A 24,080-nucleotide genomic window follows, 5' to 3' on the forward strand; every position below is an offset into this window, starting at 1 on the left:
TGTGTGTGTGTGTGTGTGTGTGTGTGTGTGTGTGTGTGTGTGTGTGTATACCTCTCCTTCACCCAGCTGGATGGGAGTTCTAGTTGAGCTGTGTCTCTTCTCTGTGACTTGTATGTTCATTGTTTTCTGGCTTGTGGTGTTTATCTGTCACTCTTGTCTGTTCCTTTGCACTTCAAGCATCTTTTTTTCTTTCTGCATGCTTTTGGGACTTTTTGATTTTGTTTAAAGTTCTGATCCTGGTTCTTAACATTTAATATCACTAATATCAAACACTTACAGTTCTGCATTCATAATAAGGAAATGTAAGGAATGCTGTTCATCTTCCAGCTTCTTTTATATCCCCATTCTCTGTATTTTCCATTCCCAGAGAGTTTGTAGGGAGACTAAAAATTTATTTGGCCAAAAAATAATAATTTGGCCTGATGATATTTCATTATTTTTATTATTTCTAAATATTAAAATGTAATGTTGAAAGCTCTCAGAAACTTAACTATCATTACAAAAATCGCTAAGGTTTTTGTGGTAACTGGACATGGCTCGTGACATAACAACTCAGCACTGTCCCTGTTTATTTCTTTTTTAATAGTATCAGCGGTGCAGAATTTGGGACAAGTTACATGAAGAGCACATCAATGCAGGGCGCACTGTTCAGGTAAGGCTGCTGTGTTTGGTGAGTCAATAGGAAAAAGACGGCTTTGAGAAAATTGTGCTTATATTCAGGATGATAAGCCTGTATCTAAAGTGCTCATTCCAAAATGTGTGTGATGAGACCCAAGTATAACCAAAGTTCATTCCTGTTTCACTCATGCCTTTACTCTCATGCCTGTTTACACTCATTGCCAGAGGCAATGGCAGGATTTTTAGTGCACCCATGTTTGGTCTCCATCTCATCAGGTCAGCCTGGTTAGGAATTATAGGTGTTGGAGTCAAGGTCCTCAGCTTATCCTTCCTAATTGATTTCTTTTGTGTATTTGTTACTGTTTTACCAGGAACTGCCTAGTTACAGTTCATGTTACCTAATTTTCCTTCAGGAATAATATATTAACTTATATTTTCACAATCAATGCATTTTCTAAAAACCTTAAAAATTTCATAGTATTTCCCAAGATTGTATTAATTAATTGGTTGGCTGACATAATGCTATTTGTAGTTTTAACCTTTTTTAAAAAAATTGCTCTGAAGGGTAAACATTTTTTACATATGCCTTGGGCTGATATTTGTTAATTGTTGTGTATGTTCTTCATGTATAGTGTGCTTATGTGTTTTATAAGACACTGACATCTAATATTTGACAGAATTCTATGAAATGCATTCCTCATTTTAGTTGTTTAAAATTTTTTTCTAATTATTTTAAACTAGATTTTAAAAATAGTGTATTAAGGGCCTGAGATAGTTCATCAGGTAAAGGCGCTTGCCATCAAGCCTGACAGCGCAAGTTCCAGCCCCAGGACCCACACAGTGGAAGGAGAGAACTAGCTGTTCTTTGCTCTCGACACGTGTGCTGTGGTGCTCAGGCACACCCACACTAAATAAGTAAATAAATGGTAATCTTGAAAGATTATATTCATTAATATTTTTAAAAGTACACTACAGTTAAGAGACAGAAAACCCACAGTTCCCTATTTTCCAGACCCGTCTGGAAGAATCCGTTGTGAGGCCGTTGGCTCCTTTCCTGTGTTACCTAGTTGTTATGAGCAGCCCATGTAGCTGGTGGTTTGGATGCCATCTCCTCACCCCCGCCATGTGGGTGGAGCTCTTTCCACTTTGTTCTCCTACCTCCTTTCTCCTTTTTAATTGCATACACACAGTCCTTGGTTCAGGTAGTACTCAGTATCATTATTTTGATTATAAGGACATTATTTTCTGCCAAGACAAATAGTAAAACTCAGACCAGCCCTTTGTTGTTTTTTTTTTTGGTTTTTTTTTTTAAGTTAATAACAACCTATTTTTAATTACCTTGTTTTCTGTCTGTGTGTCTTTGAGTTTTGTTAAAATGCTCCACATGTCTTATCACATTGCTGTTGATAACATTTTCATGTGTGGATATATCTGTTCCATTCTTCATTTTGGAAGCTCCGTCCTTAAGCTAGTCACCTCCAGTTCCAGTGGGACTCTGTCTCTTGCATAACTGCTGCCCAGGGACTTCCCCACGTATTCCTACATAGGAATAGGAGCTGCGACGTTTTGCAGATATCTGGTCTTCCTCAGTTCTTATTTCCTCCACTGTTTTGCTGGTTAGCATCCAGAAGGAAAGGGTTAAGTAGCCATGTGCATAAAACCCTCACTGTAGTTTCACCAGGTGTTGAGTTCCCTGGAACTGGCTTTCCGGAGTGACTGCCTTCCTGCTCTTTGTGTTCCTCTTTCAGAAGCTGAACTCACCTCTTTGAACAGGCCTTTACCTCCTGGGGACCTTTGTGCTCTGCTTATCTCTAGTGCTCTGAAAATTTAATGATGTGTGTTGTATTGTATCATTTCCATCTCAAAACCAAGGTTCATTAGTTCTGTGAAATTTTATTTGCTTATTAATTTGTATTATTTTATTTTATATTTTATGTGCATTGGTGTTTGGGCTGCATGTATGTCTGTGTGAGGGTGCTGGAGTCACAGACAATTGTGAGCTGCCATATGGGTGGTAGGAATTGAATTTGCATTCTTTTTAAAAGCAGCTAATGCTCTTAGCCACTGAGACATCTCTGGCATCTGTTATTTGTATTCTGAGACAGGATCACACTTGGGCACAGGCTGGCTAGTTCAGATCTCATCATGTATAAAAAGTCAGGTGTGGTGGCATGCATCCTTTCACACCCAGTGAGGACAGGCAGATCCCTGGAGTCTGCTGGCCAGCCAGCTTAGAAAATCAGTGAGCTTCATGTTCAATAAGAGACCATGTCTCAAAAAACAAGGTAGGGAAGAGTAGAGGAAGACACCCAACAGGCTCATATATACAGTCACACATACTCACGTATACGAATGTGTACACATATTATTTTATTGTAAAGGTTAGCAAACCAACTCCCAGACTATATCTGACCTGACATACATTCATTCACTCACTCACCCATCCATCCATCCGTCCTTCTGTTTGTTTATTTATTTATTTACTATTTTTACATTACAAGTTCTGAGTTGAATAGTTGCAACAGAGATCATATGCCTTACAAAGTCTAAGCTGTGTACTATCTGGCCCTACAGAAAGGTTTGCCAATCTGTGTTCCACTGAATATTGGAACTCCTAGATTGCATGGCTCAGTGCTTAAAAAGTACTGCACAAGCCTAAGAACTTGAGTTTAGTCCCCAGAACCCACATAAAAAGCTGGACACTACAGTACATGTCTTAATTTCAGCATTCCTAGAGCAAAATGGGAAGCAGAGAGAGGGGAGTCCTCCAGAAGTTTCTGGGCTAAATAGTGTGAGTACTTGGTGTAGCAGTGAACAAGAGAGACCTTGCAAAACAAAGTGAAAGGCAGGAGCCAACACCAGAGGTTATTCACACACAAGCACATATGCACATCCAGGCAAAAACATATGCACAAATGTATATACAAACATATTTTTACATTAGTATGCTGTAGTGTGTTGCAAGATAGTAAAAATTGAATGAAATGAATGCAAGACTTCCCTAGAAAAGGTTACAGAAGTGCAAGGAGTAGATATTAGTAGCTTCAAGAAAAGAAGATAAAGTTGGTCATGGTGGAGCATGCCTATAATCCCAGCACTCAGGGAGGCAGAGGCAGGTGGATTGCTGTGAGTTTGAGTGCAGCCTGGTCTACAAAGCAAGTCCAGGACAGCCAAGGCTACACAGAGAAACCCTGTTTCAAAAAAAAAAGGAAGGAAGGAAGGAAGGAAGGAAGGAAGGAAGGAAGGAAGGAAGGAAGGAAGGAAGGAAGGAAGGAAGGGAAGGAAGGGAAGGGAGAGAGAAAGAAAGAAAGAAAGAAAGAAAGAAAGAAAGAAAGAAAGAAAGAAAGAAAGAAAAAGAAAATAGAAAGAAAGAAAAGCAGATTGCTTGAAATGTAGACAGAAAGCTGACAGATGTGTTTGCTAGATGGTGAGTAGATTACAAGCCTCAGGAAGAAGGCAGCATCTCGGCTCTTCACCTCTCACAGTGCTGGTGCCATCAAGATTTAGTGAAGGTCCAGTGATCTTGAGTGTTAATGAGATTATTTTGACTTGGGTTTCTTACCATCTTGATTGTTTAATGTTTCACTAACAATCACATGATTTGATTGAGATATTGACTGTGTGAGACAATTTGTGTACTAATGTTTAAAATTATGTTGACATTATTGGTCTCCATCTGGCCATTAAAGTAATGAGCTCAAACTGTTGTTAGATACACGTGTTTGCTTACTTTACTTATTTCTGCTCTGGACTTAGTGTATAGGCTTCTTCATGGCTAGTTTGGAATAAAAACAATTTTCAGAGAAACAAGTTCATGAACAAGTTAAGGTTTTCCATATTTTTCAGAATTACATTTCTGTAAGACCTACCTTTTCAGTTTGACTTTGTCTTTGGAGACAAAGGTCTTCTTAACTTACGTGCAATCTAATTTCCCAACCTTTTATTTTTTAATGATTTTGGAATTTTCTCTATACTTAGATGATGATAAACAAGATTTTGCTTCAAAATTTTCATTAATTTTGTTTTTCAGACAGAGTGTTATATAGCTCAGGTTGGTCATCTAGATTTAAGGCTGGCCCCAAACTCTTACCATCCTTGTCTGTTTCTCCTGAGTTAGGTAGTATTACAGGTGCACACCACTATACAGGGTATTAATTAATCTGTTCTTCGGTACCTTACAGCATGTGTGTGTGTGTGTGTGTCTGTGTGTGTGTGCATGCACACATTGTATGTAGAGTGTCCAATGTTGACTTTTAATTAGGTTTTCTAAATTTTCAGTCAATATAGATACATAGTTAATTTTCATAAATAGATTTTATAGCGAATTACTTTTAAATTTTTATTATTTCTAATAACTTTTTGTAATCCCTTTGAATTTTCTTTTCATAGTTGAACTTTTTGAGACTCATTTTTCTTCTTTTATGATATCACTGTAGTTTTAGATTCCTATTTTATTTTGATTACTTGACTTTTTGAAAATCTGGCTCACTGACCACTTGAAGAAAGAGTTGCTTGCTCAGCTGGGTGGTGGTGCACACCTTTAATCCCAGCACTTGGGAGACAGAGGCAGGCAGAGTTTAAGCCCAGGCTGGTCTACATGACAAGCTCCATGATAGCCAGGGACACACAGAGAAACCCTGTCTCAAACAAAACAAACAAACAAAACATCAATGAAAAGCTTGTTCAGATATATATTACACATTTTTACAGTTTGAATCTTATGTGACACTGTCTGCTTTAAACAAGTTACATACAGTTTATGAGCTCAAGTTTCCCCAACTGTCAAATCAGTGTAACAGTTCCTAACTCTGGGGATGGTTGTAAGATGGTCAGCCATTTGTGCTAGTGTCCTACACAGCCCCTATCATAACAGCAGACATTTAGTAGGTTAGTTCAGTTTTAGGTGGGTATAATTGCGTTACTTTCCCCAGCCCTCTGACCTGTCATATGAAAGTGTAAGGTAAATATTCTGGATGTGGGTTTGTGCAGGCCAAAGGTCAATGTCCATTATCTTCCCCACTCACCTTAGTTTTTGAGGTGGGGTTTTTCACTGAACCTGGAGCCTGCTCATTTGGCTAGACTGTCTGGCCAGTGAGCTTCTGGGGTCCTTCTGTCTCTGCCTCTCTGATGCTGGATCATGCCTGGCTTTTTCATGTGACTGTTCATCTCCTCATGCTTGCATAACAAGCATGTTGCCAAAGTAAGCCATCTCCCCAGGCCTAAAATAAGTATTTTGAAAAACAATGTATCATCTCTCCTCCTCCCTTAAATCCAGTGAGAATAGTAACTGATAACAAAGGTTCTAACAAGCATATCTCAGTTTCTGCCTTGAGGGCTCCTGACTGGATGACAGTGCAAAAGGTCAGTTCAGTATCTGTGTGGAAATTTAAAGCTCCAGTAAAAGTTAATGAGAGTCAGCATAGGAGTGGCTGTGAAATGTCTTATAAAAATTAGCTATCTGTACAAAGTGAATAAAGTGTGATTGATAAAAATAAGAAAAATTAGCTATCTGGATTCTAGATAATTTTCTTTTCAGGTAAAGGAAACGAGAAGAGCAGAGAAATTTAGTGCTTGTCTAAAATATAATTTTAAAAGGAGTTTGGGAAACTTGGTGTTTGAAGTAGTGAGTGACTGCAGGAGTGCTCTCATGGCATACTTGTACTCCGCAGGACAGCGGTTCTCAGCCTGTGGGTCGCTGCTCCTTCACAGGGTCGCCTAAGGCCATCTGCATATCGGATATTTATGTTGAGAGTTAGGACTAGCAAAATTGCAGCTATGAAGTAGCATCAAGAATAATTTTAGGATTTGGGTCACAACATGAGGAACTGTATTAAAGGGTCACAGCATTAGGAAGGCTGAGAACCACTGCCATAGTAAGAACCAGTTCCCATGTTGAGCCCTACTTCCTTTATAATCTATTAATGTTAACTCAAGTGGACAGGCGCTGGAGCATGGCCCTTAACACATTAAATTAGATGCTCACTAAATACTTGATTAAATACTTCTTTGATTTTTAGTCTCTTTGCCTGCCCCTGACCCCATGCTGAAAATTGAACCTAAAGCCCTGTGCAAGCTGGGCAAATGCTCTTCTTCTTATCTATGCCCCTAGTTGTGATTTTTCAATCTTTTTAATAGTTGGTTATTAGTTTTAAAATATATTATTTTCAGTACTGTTTTATACTAAAACAAGTGTAAAGTCATACTACTATCAATACCTTAGAGAAGGAGGTAAACAGTGACTGTATCTTAAATAAAAATAGAGTAGTCCAGATTTATTTTAATTCAACAGTTATAACTCTGGATCTCTTAACAGTAAGTCATACTACGTCTAGAGTATGTTTGCTGTGGTATTTAAATGTTTACCAGTGGACTTGTGCTTCTGTTTGTAAAGAAATCTGATTAATTATTACGATACCAAATGTTTTTTTGCTGTACACAATTTGCTCTCAAAATTGCATGTTATAAAAACACATTAGAAATCCTAAATCAATATTTAATGAAAGCAAATATATGCATAGCCACTCATCTTTTAATCAGCAAATACAAATTAGCCATTTTTCAGAATTCTTAATTAACTTAGAAAAATTGCTTTTTATAATTATCATCCATATAAAGAAGTATATTTTACTATATCTTAGCTTTAGACAAGAATTTAGAGATATTTTTGAACAAAGTGGAGAAAGATAAATGTAGTTATTAATCTGAACAGGTGGGGATGTGTTTTAAACTGAAAGTTTGGGCCTGGTTTACAGTTTGTATTCACATACTGCAAAGCTTGTTAAATACGGAGTTGCTGAACTCACCTGTTAGAGCTTGCTTCCCTTATTACGGCCCCATTGCTCTAACTTGTGGATGTTTCTGCAGATGTTATTATTAGAAGTCGGGGGCTCCTGCACTGGCTGGCTTTTTTGTTTGATTGGTTTCGGTTTTTCTTGTTTTTGTTTTTTTTGAGAGGGTTTCTCTGGGTAGCCCTGGCTGTCCTGGACTCACTTTGTAGATAGGCTGGCCTAGGACTCACAGAGATCCACATGCCTCTGCCTCCCAAGTGCTGGGATTAAAGGGGTGCACTCCCACAGGCCTGGCTGGCCTGCAACTTTGTATGTAGATGAGAACTGTCTTGAATCTCTGAGCCCCTTGCCTCCGCCTGTGAGTGCTGGGATTATAGGAGAACTCCACCGCACTGGTCTATGCCGTGCTGGTATTGGACGAGGGCTTCGTGTCTTTTAGCCCTTTCCTCAGAGTTTCAGGGTTTGGCATACCTGCCCTCTGGTCTGACTACCAGAAAAACAGAAATATTTTACCATCTACCATTTCCTCAGTGTTATTGTTGGCACTATAAGCAAAAGGAAAGAAAATCCCTGTCCTTGTACACCTTGTATGTGGGGGAGTGGCAGGTGGAAAGAATAAAGAGATTTTATTTTTATTTTTATTTAAATTTTTAAATTTTGTACTTTTTTATGGTTCTAGAGACTAAACTCAGGGCCTTGCACATGCCAAGCGGGTACTCTACTCAGAGCTATATCTCCATCCCCAAAATGTTTATTAATGTTCTGTAATTGTCCATACTTGTGGGATGTAATTTTTTCAATTAATTAATTTTTCTATGGCTGTTTTGTCTGCATGTATGTCTGCAGAGCATTTGCATATTGTGCCCACAGAGGCCAGAACTGGGCACTGGAATCCCTGGGACTGAAGTTAAAAAGTTGTGAGTCTCCGTGTGGGTGCTGAGAACTGAACTCATCCTCTACAAGAGCAGCCAGTGCTTTTATTCTGTGAGCTATTTCTTCAGCACCAGGTAGGATGTGTTTTAATGTGGCTGTACTGGTGTGGTGATGCAATCAGGCAGTTCTCTCCCTTCAAACCTTTGTCATTTTGCTGTGGTGAGAATATACAGTCCTTCTAGCTGTTTGGAAACATACCATAAAGTGTGGTTAAGGGTAGTTCTGCTGTACAGAACTCACTGCACCAGAACTCAGTCCTACAGAGCTATAGTTCTGTGCCTGTTGAACAACCTCTCCACCTTTTCCTCCCCAGGGTCTGGAAACCACTAGTCTACACCCGGCTTCTGCAAGAGCAACCATTTTAGATTCTGCTAGAAATGAGATCACTTAGCATGGTTTGTCTGTGCCTGGCATAATGTCCTTCAGATTCATCCACGTTATTGCAAATGAAGGACTGTTATTACTTCTTCTTGGGTGAATAGTTTTCAGCTATATATATGTGTATCTGCCACTGAGTTTTCATTACCTACTCACCATTGGTGAGCACTTAAGTGGTTTTACATTTTGGCTTTGCAGACAGTGCTGTGATCTGCATGGACATAAAGATAGAAACTGCTTTGACAAACTGATTTATTTCCTTTGGGTATATGTGGGAGCGCTGGATCATAGGGTTGATCATTTTTCTGTGTGGACCCTCCATACCATTTTTATTAATGATTATACCAATTTGGATTTCCACCCAAAGAGTGTCCAAGAGTTCCCCTTCCTCTACATCCTTGTTAGCATTTGTTATTTTTTAAATTTTAAGATAATTTTAAGTAAGTAAATATCTAATATAGTTAGACTGCCATGAGGAAAATAAAAACCAATTATAGGGATCAAAAACCCTAGTAATGAACTTTTATATAAGTAGTGGTTGTGGAAGGTTCCAGATAACATTTTAGTAAACCCCTGAAGCAAGTGAAGGCGTAAAGTCAGGAAGAGACTTCTCCAGGCACAGGGAAAGTCTGGTGTGAAGACTGGTGGTGGCATGTCCACTGGGTGATCAGGAGGTTATGGCTTGTGTGTGTAAGGAGCACGCAGGAGGTGAAGTTAGACTCCAGCTGGGTCAGACCATAGGCGGCCCCACAGGAGACAGTAACTCAGAGTTATGAGGAAAGCTCTGGAAGGTTCTGAGCATGCAGTGACCTGAGATAACCTGAAGACATCTCTTGCCTATTACAATGAAAGTCTTGAAGGGGCATGGATGAGAGGAACAAGCTAATGGGGAAGGAAGCTGGTTTAACCATGGGGCTGTTTGTTAGATAAGTTTTTGTGTGACTTCTACCAGGGAGAAATGAGCAGGTGTCTGCTCTCCCATGTAGGGAACAATAGACCAAAGAAATGTTCCACTAAAATCTAACTTAGTAAACCAGTGAGTTTATTAAGGTTACTTACAGGAGTATAGATGAGTTGAAGTCAGCTGCATCCCTAAAAAAATGCACCTCAGCTTGGGCCACAACACAAAAGTTGCATCCCTAAAATTTTCCGACTTTCAGATAGCTTGACAGTTGCGAGGCCCCTTCTATCTAGCAGTATAACGGTGCAGGAGGGACCTTGTGGCTCCTCTGAGTTTCAAGAACTTCCTCAGGCTTGTGGGTTGTTTGTTTCCTGAGCTTTTTAATTCTATTTAAAACTTCCTGTTAACAAGCCTCTTTCCAGGATAGACTATTTTAACTTGGGAGACATTGTGCATTATTCAGGTATACCCCTCCCCTGTGTCAGTTATTCCAGGGGCCAATGAGTTAGCTTGTTACCTGCTAACTTTGCAACTTCACTAGATGGCTCCTACCCCAAGTCTAATGGAGTAAGAAGCTGCTTGATAGCAACTCTAACGCTGAGCACATTTAGAGAAAATTATAAATGCACATACTTTAAACACATAGAAACATTTAAGCTTGTAAGATAATTAATAAACGCCATGCATTTGCCACTCATCTGTGTCAGGTCCTCACATTTGTCACAGTTCCTTCCTTTTCCTCTTTTAAGGAAGCTGCTAGTTCCAGCAAAGCTCAGTGTGCACTCTTCCTCCATCCTACTTCCCACACCCATACTTCATCTGAGTGAAGTCTCTTTTCTGATTTAAATATAATTATATATGAGCAAATTTACTTCTATATCCCCTCTTTTTTCTCAAATAACTTTTTGTGGTATTAACTGCCACACTATAGGGTATATATATTTAAAGTATCTAATCTTTTTGTTTTGTTTTTTTCGAAACAGAGTTTCTCTGTGTAGCCTTGGCTGTGCTAGACTCTCTTTGTAGTCCAAGTTGGCCTCAAACTCACAAAGATCACCTGCCTCTGCCTCTCTGAGTGCTGTGGTTACAGGCATGGGACACCATACCCGGCATGTATCTAATCATTAAATATGTTTGTCCTGTGTCTATATGTATGCTAAAGCTATCCCCACAATCAAGGCCATGCAGACTTGATAACTTGTGAACCATTTTTCTTCTGTAGCCCTGAACCCTCTTGGCCTCTACTGCCACAGCTGCTCTCTTCCCTGGCCCTCATTCCATCGACTGGCTTTCTGCTATTATCCATTAGGTAGGGTAGATTTCTTACAATTTATATATATATACTGTATAATCTATACAGTATATGATTAAAACATAATCATACAACATAAAATCCAGTTTCTTTTCACTCTGTGAATATTCTGAGGTTTATCCCTCTTGTTCTATGCATCCATGTTTAATTTTTTTTTTTTTTTGTTATCAAATAGTGTTGTATTGTATGAGTATAGCGTAGTTCACCTGTTAGCGGACATTTGGATTGTTTATTGTTTTGTCTGTTAGAAACAAAGCGGCTGTGAGCATTTTGGTATGGAAAAAGGATTTGTTTCTCTTGGGTAAATAACTTAGGATGAGAATCATGGCATTGTATGATAGTAACTTTTAAAGAAACTGCCTGTTTTTCAAAACAATTGTTCTATTTTATTCCCACCCAGTTCCTCAAGTTCTTGAAGACACTTGATAGACTTGGTATTTTTAATTTTAGCTACTTTAGAATGTCTGTGCTGTGCCTTGTAAATTTAATATTTACTTAGTGAATTTGCTTAATGAATAATCCTTAATAATCCTTCTGCCTTACCCTCCCTGCTGCTGGCATATAGCCGTTCGCCACCACATCCAGCTGTTTTCAGTTCAGTTGAGGTGGTTTTCTTTTATTGAATTCTTTTCTGTCTTGATTGCTATAACTTTCTGTTTTAGAGGTTGAACAAGAGCTTATTGTATTCATCTATTGCTGTTTTGTTTTCGAGTGATATGACACAAATTCACACATGTTTAAGAAACTTCAGCAGGCCAGGCAGTGGTGGCATGCATCTTTAATCTCAGCACTTAGGAGGCAGAGGCAGGAGAACCTCTGTGAGTTCAAGGCCAGCCTGGTCTACACAGAGAAACCCTGTCTTGAAAACCATAGATAGATAGATAGATAGATAGATAGATAGATAGATAGATAGATAGATAGGTGATAGATGGATGGCTAGATGGATAGAATGAAGAAACTTAGGCACACTTGTGTTTCTCCTCAGCCTCTTTATGCTGCTCTACTCTCCTATACCTGACTCCTACCTCCCTGTGGCCCCTAGGATGCTTAGTTTCCAGTTGCCACTTAAAGTGACCTGGTGGTGTGGAAGCCTGTGTAGTGCCCAGGTTATTTCCATTTCGGATGTGCTTATAGTAAATGTCTTTGTGTGTCATCTTTCCCTTTGCTTTTAAAAAGGTTAACATTGCTTGGAGTACAATTCTGATTAGATGAATTCTTTTGACTTTGGGGGGAGGAGATAGAAACTTTACCATGTATAGAATTCTGCAGACTCTCTCTTTTCTGTACTTTGAAGACATCAGCTGTCCTCTCACTTACTCCTGTGAGGAATCATCTCATCTTTGTCCCTATGTGGGGTGTCTGTTTTTTCTCTGCTCTGACGACTTTCTTTTTGTTAAAGATTTGGGGACGTTCACGGGACATGGTGTATTTTCTTCATTGTCTTGTGCTTTCAGTTTGTTGAGCTTTGACTTCTCAGTTTATGGTTGCATTGATTTGGGGAGTTTTCTGCCACTGTTTCCTTCTTAGTTTGTTTTCCTATCCCCTTCCCTCCCTTCTCCAAGAACTCCAGTGCAGGTGCATTTGCTTGAATGTCATCTCACAGCTGACTGGTGCTTTTAAATAAGTCCTTCCTTTTTCTGTTTTCATTTTGTTTACTAGTCTCTGGTGGTAGTGTCTAATCTGTCATTGGTCCACTTAATTCTCATCTCATACAAATCGAAGTTTCTAGAGTTTTGACTTGGGTTTTTAAATTATCTTCCTTATCGCTACTTAATTTTTCAAACACATGAAATGCAGTTGTAATATGATGTAATATTCCTTTCTACTGCGTTAGCAGCTGTGCCAATCAGGCTTATTTGGATCTGTGATTACTCTCCCCACTATGGTTCCTGTTCTCCTGTTTCAACATATGTCTGATACTGTTTGGTTTTCTTAACTGCTGTATGTTTTTATGATGCTATAATATTTCTTGAGCTTTGTTCTGGACTGCCATTAAGTTACTAGTTACTTAGAATGAATGTGGTAATGCTAGGTACTGCGTTAATGATTCTTTAACCGGAGGCTAGCCGGAACAACACTAAGTCTGCTCAAGTATTCCTCCTTTCGGGGACTCAGCTTCTGCGAGTGCCCTTCAGTGCCATGTGGATGAAAAGTTTCAAGTGTAGCTGCTGGAGACAAGCGCCACCTCCTGCCTTGTGTGAGTTCTGGGCACTCTTTCTCTTAATCTCTTCAGATGGTTCTTTCCCCAGCCTTGGACGGTTTCCTTACATTGAGGTTATGGTCCATTTTCTACGGAGCAGTGCTCTAGCAATAGCTCTGGTTATCGCCAGGGGTACATGCATGTTTCCTTTCTCCCCAGTTCTCAAGTCTCAGAACTCTGCTGTCCTTGGACAACAGGACAGGCCAGCCACTCACTAAGGTTTTGAGACTGCAAATAGAATAGGCTTAATACCTTTCTTTTCTGGAGTAAGGAACTCTCAGCATTAAGCAATATTTTGTGACCAGTTTTTATAAGATAATGACGGCTCTGGAAATTGTTACTGTGAAAATCATTGGAGAATCAGTGTGGCTTTCAAAGAAATGTCCTCAACTTCTCTTTTCCACTAACAGCTGGCATAGAACTTGTCAGGAGCCAACATATCTGAGGCTCACTTAGAGATTCTGGTTCAGTAGATGTCAGAGCTCATTTGGAAGGATACTTACTGCCTATACAAAATCTACCCAGTTTGTAAGCAGCACAGGTACACAAAAGTAAAACCAGATAGGAACTCAGGTGATATGAAGTGTGACTTTGATGATCTTACTCGGAGACAGAGTAAGATCACTGTCTTACTCTGGGTCTATGTTTTCATCTTTAAAAGGAGTATTTGGGCAGGAAAAGAAGCAAGAGAAAAGAGAAATAATGAGGCGAACAGTATGAAAGCAAGAAAAGTAGAAAACAGTTCAGAGGGAAGAAATGGACAGGGAGGGCAGGGGAGGTAGCAATGGCAGGCAGGCAAGAAGCAGCTTCTTAGTTGGAGGCGGTAGAAAAGAAGTTATGCCAGGTTAGTGTGAGTTCAGAGGAATTTTATTGTTGCTTTGAAACATTTATGAGATTAATCTGGACTCTGGCTCTTTGACCTGAGTCCTAATTGGCACAGGGAGGATGGGGTGGATGACATCTAAGGCGCCATGCTGTCTTCCTGTGGGAAGGACAGATGCTGCTACTTTGGTTGGCCCAGTGCTTTTGCACAGTGGGCAAGGGAGTTCAGCACAGTGCTATTAAATATGGCAAAGATGCGTGTCCTGCTGCTGAAGTGCCGACCAAGAGGGCGTTGTGTTTAGTATGTCCTAGTTCCCTAAAACTGGTTTTCAGAGACAAGACCAAGCTACTGCTTTGTGAAGCTTATACAGATTTCTAGTGACACAGATTTTTTTGGGGCGTGTTTCTTATCCCCTTTTAATTTTGAAGTTTTTCTTAATACAGAATCAAAAGCAAAACAGGAGCTAAATGATTTTGCTCTCTACATCATCTGTTAGCGTTACACCATCTGCCCCAAGGCAGTGGGCCTGAGCCTTCCTCTTGTTCTTGCTGTACATGTATTTTTATATCCTTTTATTGTTCTTAACTTTTTCAGCAGCCTCCGCTCATTCTGGGCTCTTCCTTGCATGATTCTCCTTGTTTCACACCACTCTTTTGGGTTCACGTGACTTTCCTCCCTCCCCACCCCCTCTTTGGGGAGTGTCTTGAGATCCTGAACTTTCCATATTCTGCAGTCATATTTGATTCCTAGACATCACTTTCTTCTCTCAGTTAAGATTCATTTGCTTTTATAGTATCATAAAGTCACAATTTAGAGGGTCAAACAGTTTCTTTAAAAACAAATCTCATCACAGTATAATTTATTTTGTGGCATCATCCAGCCCTTTTCTTCAAAGCTGATAAAATTAACGCTCCCCATGACTCACTAACTGTAGTGCTCCTCTCTGAATGTCGGTGACCTCTGATATGTGCCTTCTCACGGGTCTTTTTCCTACCACATGGTTTTATGTTATGTCAGAATTCATCCCAAAGAAGCAGTCTCTTTCATTACTTCTTCCACCCATTGAAAGAACACAGATTCACAGGCTAATAACTCACATACCTACACAGCTAGAGCTCTACTGCAGCATATCCCCCCCACCACAGGTGTTTTCATCCATATTGACCTTTAGGTTGGTTATCACTTAGATCAATGTAGATTTCTTTTCTAGAAACATTAAACTCTGAATAACATGGTATGTACTGTAGAATACTCATGCCATGAATATGCTCCCAAAAAATTACACTTACATACTCATGTACCAAAATAGATAGCTGTGAGCATTCTCAAAGGGTCTGTGGCTCATTTCAGTTACCACCACCTGTCTTCCCACCACAGGCATCGCCATCCTGGCGACCCTGGCAGGTACTTCCCATCTTCTCTGTGTGGCCTCGTCCCCAAATGAGTCCTTCAGACTGTGTTTAATTCAGCCTGTTTCAGAACATGATAGAGACTGAACTAAGCAGACTGTGTCTTTGCGACTGGCTTGCAATTTACTCTTGTTGCCGTAACAGTACCTTCTAATCTGACTTTTGAAGTGGGTCTGTTCAGTACTGCTGTTGCTCTGTTATGTTCTGCCAGATTTAAGTTGCCACATTTTTCTGAGAATTTCTGTACATTGTTTGTGAGAGCACATGAGTTCGCTGTGAATATTTCCTTTTCTTTGCTGAGTTTTGTTATCAAGGCACTAGCCTTTAACCATTCCATGAGGGAGCTGTGTAATTTCTTACAAATATTTGGTAAAACTGAACAGTGACACAACTCCTGCTGGCTTTGAGCCATTGTTTAAAAACAATTTGGTTGATTGTTGTTTAACATGGGGAAGGAGAGGGAGGGGAGTTTCAAAAATATGCATTTAATTTATTTAATAGTAGCTGGATATAGTGACCAGTGCTTATAATCTTTGCATTCAGGAGGGAGAAGCAGGAGGATCAATGAACTCAAGGCCAGCCTCAGCTACATAGGAAATTTGAGGCTATTCTGAGCTGGATGAGACCCTATCTCAAAAAAAATAAAAAATAAAAAATAAAAATAAATAAAATAAAGAAAGAAAAAAGAAAAAGAAAATTAATATTTAAGTGACCATTTAGGTTTTGATTATATCAGTTTGATAAATTATACTTTTATATAAATGTGTCCATTTCATCCAACTCTTCTAATTTATTGGCATAAATTTATTCATAATTCTTTTTTTGCTGTTGGTTTGGTTTGGTTTTGGCTTTGGTTTCGGTTTTTTTCAGGACAAGGTTTCTCTGTGTAGCTCTGGCTGTTCTGGAACTCACTCTCTAGATCAAGCTAGCCTTGAATTTAGAGCTCTGTCTGCCTCTGCCTCCCCGAGCTGAACTTAAAGGGGTTCACCACCACTATGCCGTTTATTTATAATTTCTCATTATCTTTTTAATTCTTTAAGATGTGCAGAGATGCTCCTTGTTATGATTTTGGTTATTTGTGTCTATTTTTAAAACTACTTTTGTGAAGCTCATCAATTTTTTTATTCTTCCCCAAAAATAATTTTGGCTTTGTTAATCTGTTGTGTACCTGTTTCTCTGTCTCATTAAGTTTATTTGTCTCTTTGTAACTTTCTTCTTTTTACATTTGCCTTTGTTTCTAGGTTCTTCAGTTAGTTCTTTACCTTGCTAATTTCTAGTCTTTCTTTTCTTGTTTTTAAAATGAGTGTGAAAGGAAAGCCCAGAGCAAACTGTATAGGTCATCTGCGTGGAACAGGGAGGCTTAGAATAGAGAAGGTAAAGCAGCCTGTGAGCGAGTGGAGCACAGCTCATGGGTGAGGGAGCACTAGCTCGGGCAAGCATCTGAAAGAAGAAGAGAAGAACAAGGAAATGGAGCTGTCTTAGTCATTGTTGTATTGCTGTAAAGAGACACCATGACAAAGGCAACTTTTATAAGAGAAAGCATTTAATTGGGGCTTGCCTATAGTTTCAGAGGTTTACTCCATTATCATCATTGGAAGGAGCATGGTAGCATGCAGAAAGCCTTGGTACTGGAGAGGTTAAAGTTTTACATCCTGATCCTCAGGCAGCTGGAAGAGAGGCTTTTAAGACCTTTAATTTTAACATTTTTGGGCTGGGGAGATGGCTCAGTGGATAAAAACATTTGCCACCTAAGCATAAGAACCAAAGTTTAGACACCAAGAACTCACATAAGACAGGCTGGCATGGTGGCCACCTGTCACCCTAGTGCTTGGAAGGCAGAGACAGGAAATTACTAGAACAGGCCGTCTGGCTAGAATAGCTGGAATCAGTGCACTCCAGGTTCAGCCGGAGACCCTGCCTCAGAAAACAAAGAAAAGAGCAATCAAGGACAACATTTGATATCAAATTTGTATCTCCCCCACATGTACATCAGCATACACACGAGCCTATATACTTCCAAACATTCACGCTGGGACACACACATAGAAAAAAGAAACACTTGTAGTTTTGTCAGGTTTTGTATTGTATTATTCTGTCTGTGTTATGATATATTTCTGAAGAGACACTTATAAAGTGATTCTCTATTTCTGGTGATGGGATTGCTTTAAAGTCTGTCCGTCTGTCTGACACTAATGCTGCTATAGCAAGTCATTCTTTGGATAGCGTTGTTAGGGTTAATGTGGTCCCCTTTTTTTCCCTCTTTGTTTAAACCATTTTGTATTTATGTTTTAAATGTATTTCTTGTTTATTCTGTCCAAAAATATCTTTATTTTATAATTAATATTTGCTTAATTAATATTTAATATAATTAATGATTGTATCTTTTGTTCTATTATGTACTTTCTTTTTTAATATTTTATTTTTTAATTTTATATGTAGGATGTATGCTTGTACATATGTGTTTAGTGCCCCTGGAAGCCAGAAGAGGTCATCATACTCCCTAGAACTGGAGTTGCAGACAGTTATGACCTGCCGTGTGGGTGCTGGGAATTAATTGAACCTGAGTCCTCTGGAAGAACAGCCAGTGCTCTTAACTAGCTTAAAAGATGCTTAGCCATCTTTTTAGCTCCTATTACATGTATTTTTTTTCCCGCTATATTGACTTTTCATTTTCATTTTTACTTTACTCATTTTGGAATCATATACTTTTATTAGAAATTATAGAATGTATCTGTGATTTAACAATACAGATCACTTGAGTCTTTAAGATATTCAAGTTCTATGAATGTCCCACAAGATAATGCTAGTTGTACAACATTTATTGTGTAGTAGTCACATGTAATAAATGCAAAATTACCACATAAATTCGAGTTTGAGGACATGGATTCTAGGCCAGCCAAGAGACAGATGTGGGAAATTGAAAAACCGTATGCTCCTATAGTAGACAATATATAATCATTTGCATTCATGACCATTATAGCAAATTATTCTGAGAAGAAATAGGTCTTATACTGAGAAATGGTAAAGGTAATGTTTCCATTTTTCATTTATAGCAACTCCGCTCCAATATCCGAGAAATGGAGAAGCTTTGCTTAAAAGTCCACAGGGATGACCTGGTTCTTCTGAAGCGCATGATAGAACCTGTTAAGGAGGCAGCAGCAGCTGCCACGGCAGAGTTTCTCCAGCTCCACCTGGAATCTGTCGAAGAACTGAAGAAACAATTTAATGACGAAGAAGCTTTTGTACAGCGTTCTCTGACCAGATCCACGACCATTGGTGGTAACACATGTCTTACTGTTGATCCTAGTAGTGCAGTTTGCTAAAGCTTAGCTCCTCGGGTATAATGGAGAAATGCCCTGGAAATCCTTGTGAGTGGGTGAGCCAACCCCAAACAGACCAGACACTTGTACCCTGGGGATTTTGCAAGATAAAATTGTTGTGATTGGAACTTTGGGCTTACGTATATGCTTGCCCATGTATTGAAAAGGGACGTGTAAGTTATTCGTAAAGATAATGTCCTAGTGTGCAGTGTGCACCTCTGTCCTGTCCAGTGCAGGGCAGGCTGCTTGGAAGCTGTTCTTCTTAGGCTCTGGCTTCACAGACTTAGGTCTCTCTCCTCTCTCCATTCTCTAAACTTAACTAACAGAATGAAAAATCTATGGTGATTTCGTTCTGTCAACTTTTGGGAAGTGATATTCTAAGAAACAGCTGTGTGAACACTGTTATCTCATTTCTAAGGATGTATTTGGTAATCTTTGGTCACACTATGCTAGTATCTTTTATATAGAGAAAAACGTTGGCTTGATAAGTCATAGTGCTTTAAAATAGCTGTTTTTTATTTGTTTGGGTCTTATAAGTAAATGAATAGAATAACTAACAAGGTTTCTGTAATTGAGTTATCTCTTAGGAAACTTAAAACCAAAGTTTTAATCACCAAAGGTTAAACCTGTAAAGTGTGGCAGCTTTATTTTATAACTGCTACTCTTGTTCCCTGTTCTGTTGTAATTGTTTATCTTTTATTTTTAATTTATCCCATCTCAATACATTTTGTATGTCTTAAAGGATTTTAATCTTTATGAAAAATATGGGCTACAGAGCAACTAGAAATCAAAGTGGGAACTTAGGGGTAATGTACCTGGCCATGTTTCCATTTGTATCTACCAGGACACTCTTCTTGCTACTCCCTATGTCTTAATTAAATGTGTACACAGTCACCGCTAATGAGTCAGCACTGTGCAAGGGAATGCAGAAGTTCAGGCTGCCTGGCAGTTTCTGGGAGTCTTTCTTTTCTGTAGCCTTTGTACTGTGCACGGTGCTTCACACATAGGGAGCTGCTCCTTGGTGCATTGTAAATTCAGGCAAATGAGTAAATGATAGGGACGATGTCCCTTCAGATATGCTGCAGTAGCCCTGGGCATGTGCTGCGCCTGGAATCCCAGCTCTTGGGACGCTGGGCTAGGGTAAGCAATTGGGAGTTCAAGGGCTACAGGAGCCTTTTCTTATAAAACCAAGCTGAAACAAAAACCAACCAAACAACGAAACAAACAAAAACAAAAAGTGCTTCAGTCATTTTGGGGTCATTTTGGTAGTTTGCCATTACTATTTTCATAGCTCTGTTTACACTGACATATAGGTGCAGAGGAAGGCTGCTCATAGCTGGAGCATGCATGATGTCTTCTGGACATAGGTAGATACTGGGCTTTCTCCATCCATATGTTTATGGACTACTTCTATACCGAGGCATTTTGACAGAAATAACAGTGAAGACAGTAGGATTTCCTGGAAAGACTAGTTGGTGTCAAACTGCTGCTATTTGGCTTCAAGTGCTCCATCACTAGTGTTTTCATCTGAAGCAAAATACTTGAGTTGGTCCTGAATTTTTCTCACAATAGTAACATAATAATTGCTTTAATTTGCATTTTATCATTGCATTGTGTGCATTTATCCAAGAGGAACTATTTGTGGCCTGTTCACTTGAGTATATATCACTGGAGAGTTTCCTGGTCACCTACTTCTTGCCAATTACACTTGCCATTAAGCAGAAGGCTGGTGTGAAACCTGAGATTTAGTAGAATTGGAGGAAGCATGTGTATTAAAGAAACAAAACAAACAAAAAATTCGGACAGAGACATAGGGTAAGAGGGAAGAAACAGCATGTGAAATCCATTTTCAACTCTATTGATTCTCAAACCTCTCAATTTGTGGAATATCATTAGTCTAAACCTCTGATGATTGCCACTGGAGGACACAGTGCTGATATGATTAAGGAAGCCTTTCTGTTTGTAGAGCAGCACACCCAAGTTGTGCTAACACTGAGCAGAGGCTTTACCAGAAGTACATTATCCAGGCAAAGCAGGCTCTAACAGCCCCTGAGGCATTCACAGAGTGAGCCTCTACTCGGTTGCCTTAAATGCAGAAATACTAACAAACTTGAATGACGGGAAGAACACAAGAAATGAACTTTTACAGGCTTCCAAGATGGAGTAGGATTGGGCATGTGCTGTGTCTTCCTGATGGCTACAGATTCCTGTCACTCTACACATTTTTATCCTGTGTGCTCCAGTTTCTCCTTGTTTTTGCTTTGCATACCCATTAGAATGCTGACAGCCTAGACACAGAAATCTGTACTATTTGCATGGAGGTTAAATGTCTTAAAATTCTGTGTTCTTTATAAATCTAATTCTAAATAAATTGGTTGGAAACAGATTCAGAGCAATCTTGCCACATTACCATGAGTGACATCAAAACTACAAAAATAGTTTCCATTTACAAATAGAAATAAATGAGTAGAATAGGATACCTTATGTTCTCTAGAAAATGAAGGAAGTTTGGGGGAAAGCCGTGTTTTTGCTGTGTCTTTGTCCAGCTTCTGAGAGTTCCAGAAGCCCATCTCTGCCAATCCTGCTTGATATAGGAAGCTCCACGTGTCTCATTGGGTGTCCACTTTCATTTCACTCTCCTTGCTCCCCATCAAGAGAAATGATGAGCCTACTCATCTGATTTGCATTCAGAATGGAAGCTCATCTGTCTCACCTTTCTTGCATACAGGACATACACTTCAGCAGCACAGCAGGAAGGGAATTTTAGTCCATTTTCAACAAATACCGACAAAAGCAAAGATCTCACTCTGCTGGGAACTTCAGCAGTAGCAATAGTAGATTTCTACCTCCGGTGTATGCATGCACTGAATGGTTCCGCAGAACACAGCACTGTTTCAGTCTGATGGTGTTCAGAAGCTACATTTTCCTTGATTTTAATCTAAAATTCCTCTTCTTCATTAGGTTGTGACTTAGAAGTCATTTTATTTTGATAGATAGGTATATCTAATTAATTTCATTTTTAAGGTGTCAGAACTTGAAAAGTTTAAGGAGTGCTTTGAATTTATTTAGTTTCCTAGTGAAACACTAATGTCATGAAGATTAGCAGGGACTTCACCTATTGCAGATTATCACATCTACTAAGTGTACTTCCTGGTAGAATCTTTGTCGTTCATAAAGAACAACAAAGAAAAAGGGAGGGCAGATATTGTTAGACAGCTTAGTTATCACTTTAGCCAGAGGGAGTTAATGGTCTGAAGGGTTGTTTGAATGTATAGATATTAATTAGGCTTTACATTCAGTTGTAGAGTTTAGAAAAAACACACACACAAATTTGTAAGAGTTCATAGTCAAAGGATGAACGCTAAGGTACAAATTGAAATAAATAAACTGCAGAAGTTGTAGAAATTAAGAGTTCTTTCTTGACAGTCATGCCTTGAATTGATTTGTGGTGTTGTAAATTAACAACAAGGTTTTCCATGAAAAAGAAAGGACGTCTTTGTTGTAACAAAGACACATACGTAGTTGGGTTTCAAGTGAGACGGAGATGACCTAATCATCTCTTTTTTGTCCTGACAGAAATCTTTCATGTCTTTTAAATGTCAGATACTTCTCATCTCTCTCTCTCTTTAGATAAAACATAATCTTTCCTTGTTTTGTAGACCCTGCCTATTTCTCTTGGATCTTCTCTAGGTAATGGCTTAAGTTCTTTAGAGTATGCACAATATTCTGTGCCTATATTATGTCTGTTACCGATCAAGAAGTTACATGGCATATAAAGTGAGAGAAAGTCATAGGTTGATTAATTTATCTTGATTGAAGTGAAAATTTAAAAATTTGTAAGCATTTAAAAAAGATTGGCTCTTTATAAGTTATAAAATATACTCTGTGTCTGATGATTTTGTTCTTTTAAGATTCAAAATATAGACACCCATATACATACAGATGGTACTAGTTAGCCTCATTATTTTAAAAGAAGAGGACAGGAAGATGGGAAGGGGAAATATTGGAGGTTCCAGGCAGAGTAGAGGGGTGCTTGGGTTTTGTATGATTGAGATATATTATTGCCAAAGAGTAAATAAAAATATTCCTTAAAAAAGCATATTATGAAAAACCTGAGCCCATCTAGGCAATATGACACTTCTAAAATCTCAGCACACACACATTCAAATAAATCAAGTTTAGAATTGAAAAATAACCACTATGAATTCTGATGAGTCTGCATGCTATCTTTTGTCCAGGTGACTGTTCCCTTCCTGATTATTTTAAACAAGTTTTTCCCCCTCTTAGGAGTAAAGTATTTGTTAACTTTGAAAATAAACTAATCACACAGTTTTCTAAAATATCATTCATTTTTAGGCTTGGCTGAAAACAGAAGGAATGGAAAGGTAACAGGAATGAATATCATTTCATAAGGAGTAGGCCTGGTCACAGTCATCATATCATTTCAGAACACACTTGTAAGCCTTCAGCAACCTTGTGTATGCTGCATAAGGTCTTTCCCATCAGAAAGGCCCCTCCTCATCTACGTCTTTTACTCTTGTGCTGCTGTATTTTTCCTTCTGTGCTTTGGTAATGCTCGCTGCTGATTGTAGCTTAGCTGTGTTACTTCTCTCTTGAGGTCTTTGCTCATACTGGGTTCTCCATCTAGCATATTTATTCCTCTCTTCTTTGCCTAGTAATGCCATCTTTTCTAGAAAGTCTCAAGTACCTGCCATATCAAGCTGGATTAGAACTCCCTCCAAACTCTGTCTCTATTATCTCTGATGTGTCTCCTCCTTTTTTAATGATCACCCCCTTTTTATCTCTGATTTTTTTTTTTTAGAATGTAATTTCTTTCTGAACCATACTCTGTACCATCCACATTTTCATCCTTGCTACTAACAACAACACATAATGTTAAAGTCAGACCAGTGAGGTAGCTAAGCAGGTAAAGGTGCTTGGATCCCTGGGACCCACGAAGGAGAGAACCTTCTCCTATCCCATTAAGTTGTCCTCCGACTCCCACATGAGCATCATGGCACAGATACATATATGTGAACACACAACAAAATAAATACAGTGTAACATAAAAAGATGTTAATGTAGGATGGCAGGTGTTTTGGGTTTAAAGTGGAGTGAGCAGAGCTTCTGGTGTCCTCGACACATCACTGTTCTGTTGTAGGGCTGAAGACTGTCATTTTGCACTGGATATATTGTAAACCCTCAACTGGGCTCTACTCTTTAACTTTCTCACCTGCCAACTTTATCCTTAATTTGCTCTTCACGCTATGGCTATAGTCTGATTATGGCATCTTCCAACTTCCCAGTGGTCTTCAGTTCCTCTTAACAGTTTGGTAATGATCATGTGAGAAAGACACGGCTCTTGGAAAAGCTTTGCAATACCTTCAGGTAGCCTCAC

At 39.0% G+C, this 24,080-nt stretch overlaps 1 protein-coding gene across 2 annotated transcripts in view; it reads left to right on the forward strand.

Annotated features, from left to right (window-relative positions):
• Positions 1–24,080, forward strand: part of Stx17 (syntaxin 17) — a 52,831-nt gene that overhangs the window by 13,984 nt on the left and 14,767 nt on the right. For both annotated transcript variants that reach the window (XM_055605318.1, XM_055605317.1), the window contains exons 3-4: positions 587–652; positions 18,416–18,641. In XM_055605318.1, the coding sequence (XP_055461293.1) occupies positions 587–652; positions 18,416–18,641 (292 nt within the window). The remainder of the gene's footprint in view (positions 1–586; positions 653–18,415; positions 18,642–24,080) is intronic.

This window comes from Psammomys obesus, unplaced genomic scaffold (assembly GCF_907164565.1).
Source record: "Psammomys obesus unplaced genomic scaffold, mPsaObe1.curated_primary_1811, whole genome shotgun sequence".
Lineage (NCBI taxonomy): Eukaryota > Metazoa > Chordata > Mammalia > Rodentia > Muridae > Psammomys > Psammomys obesus.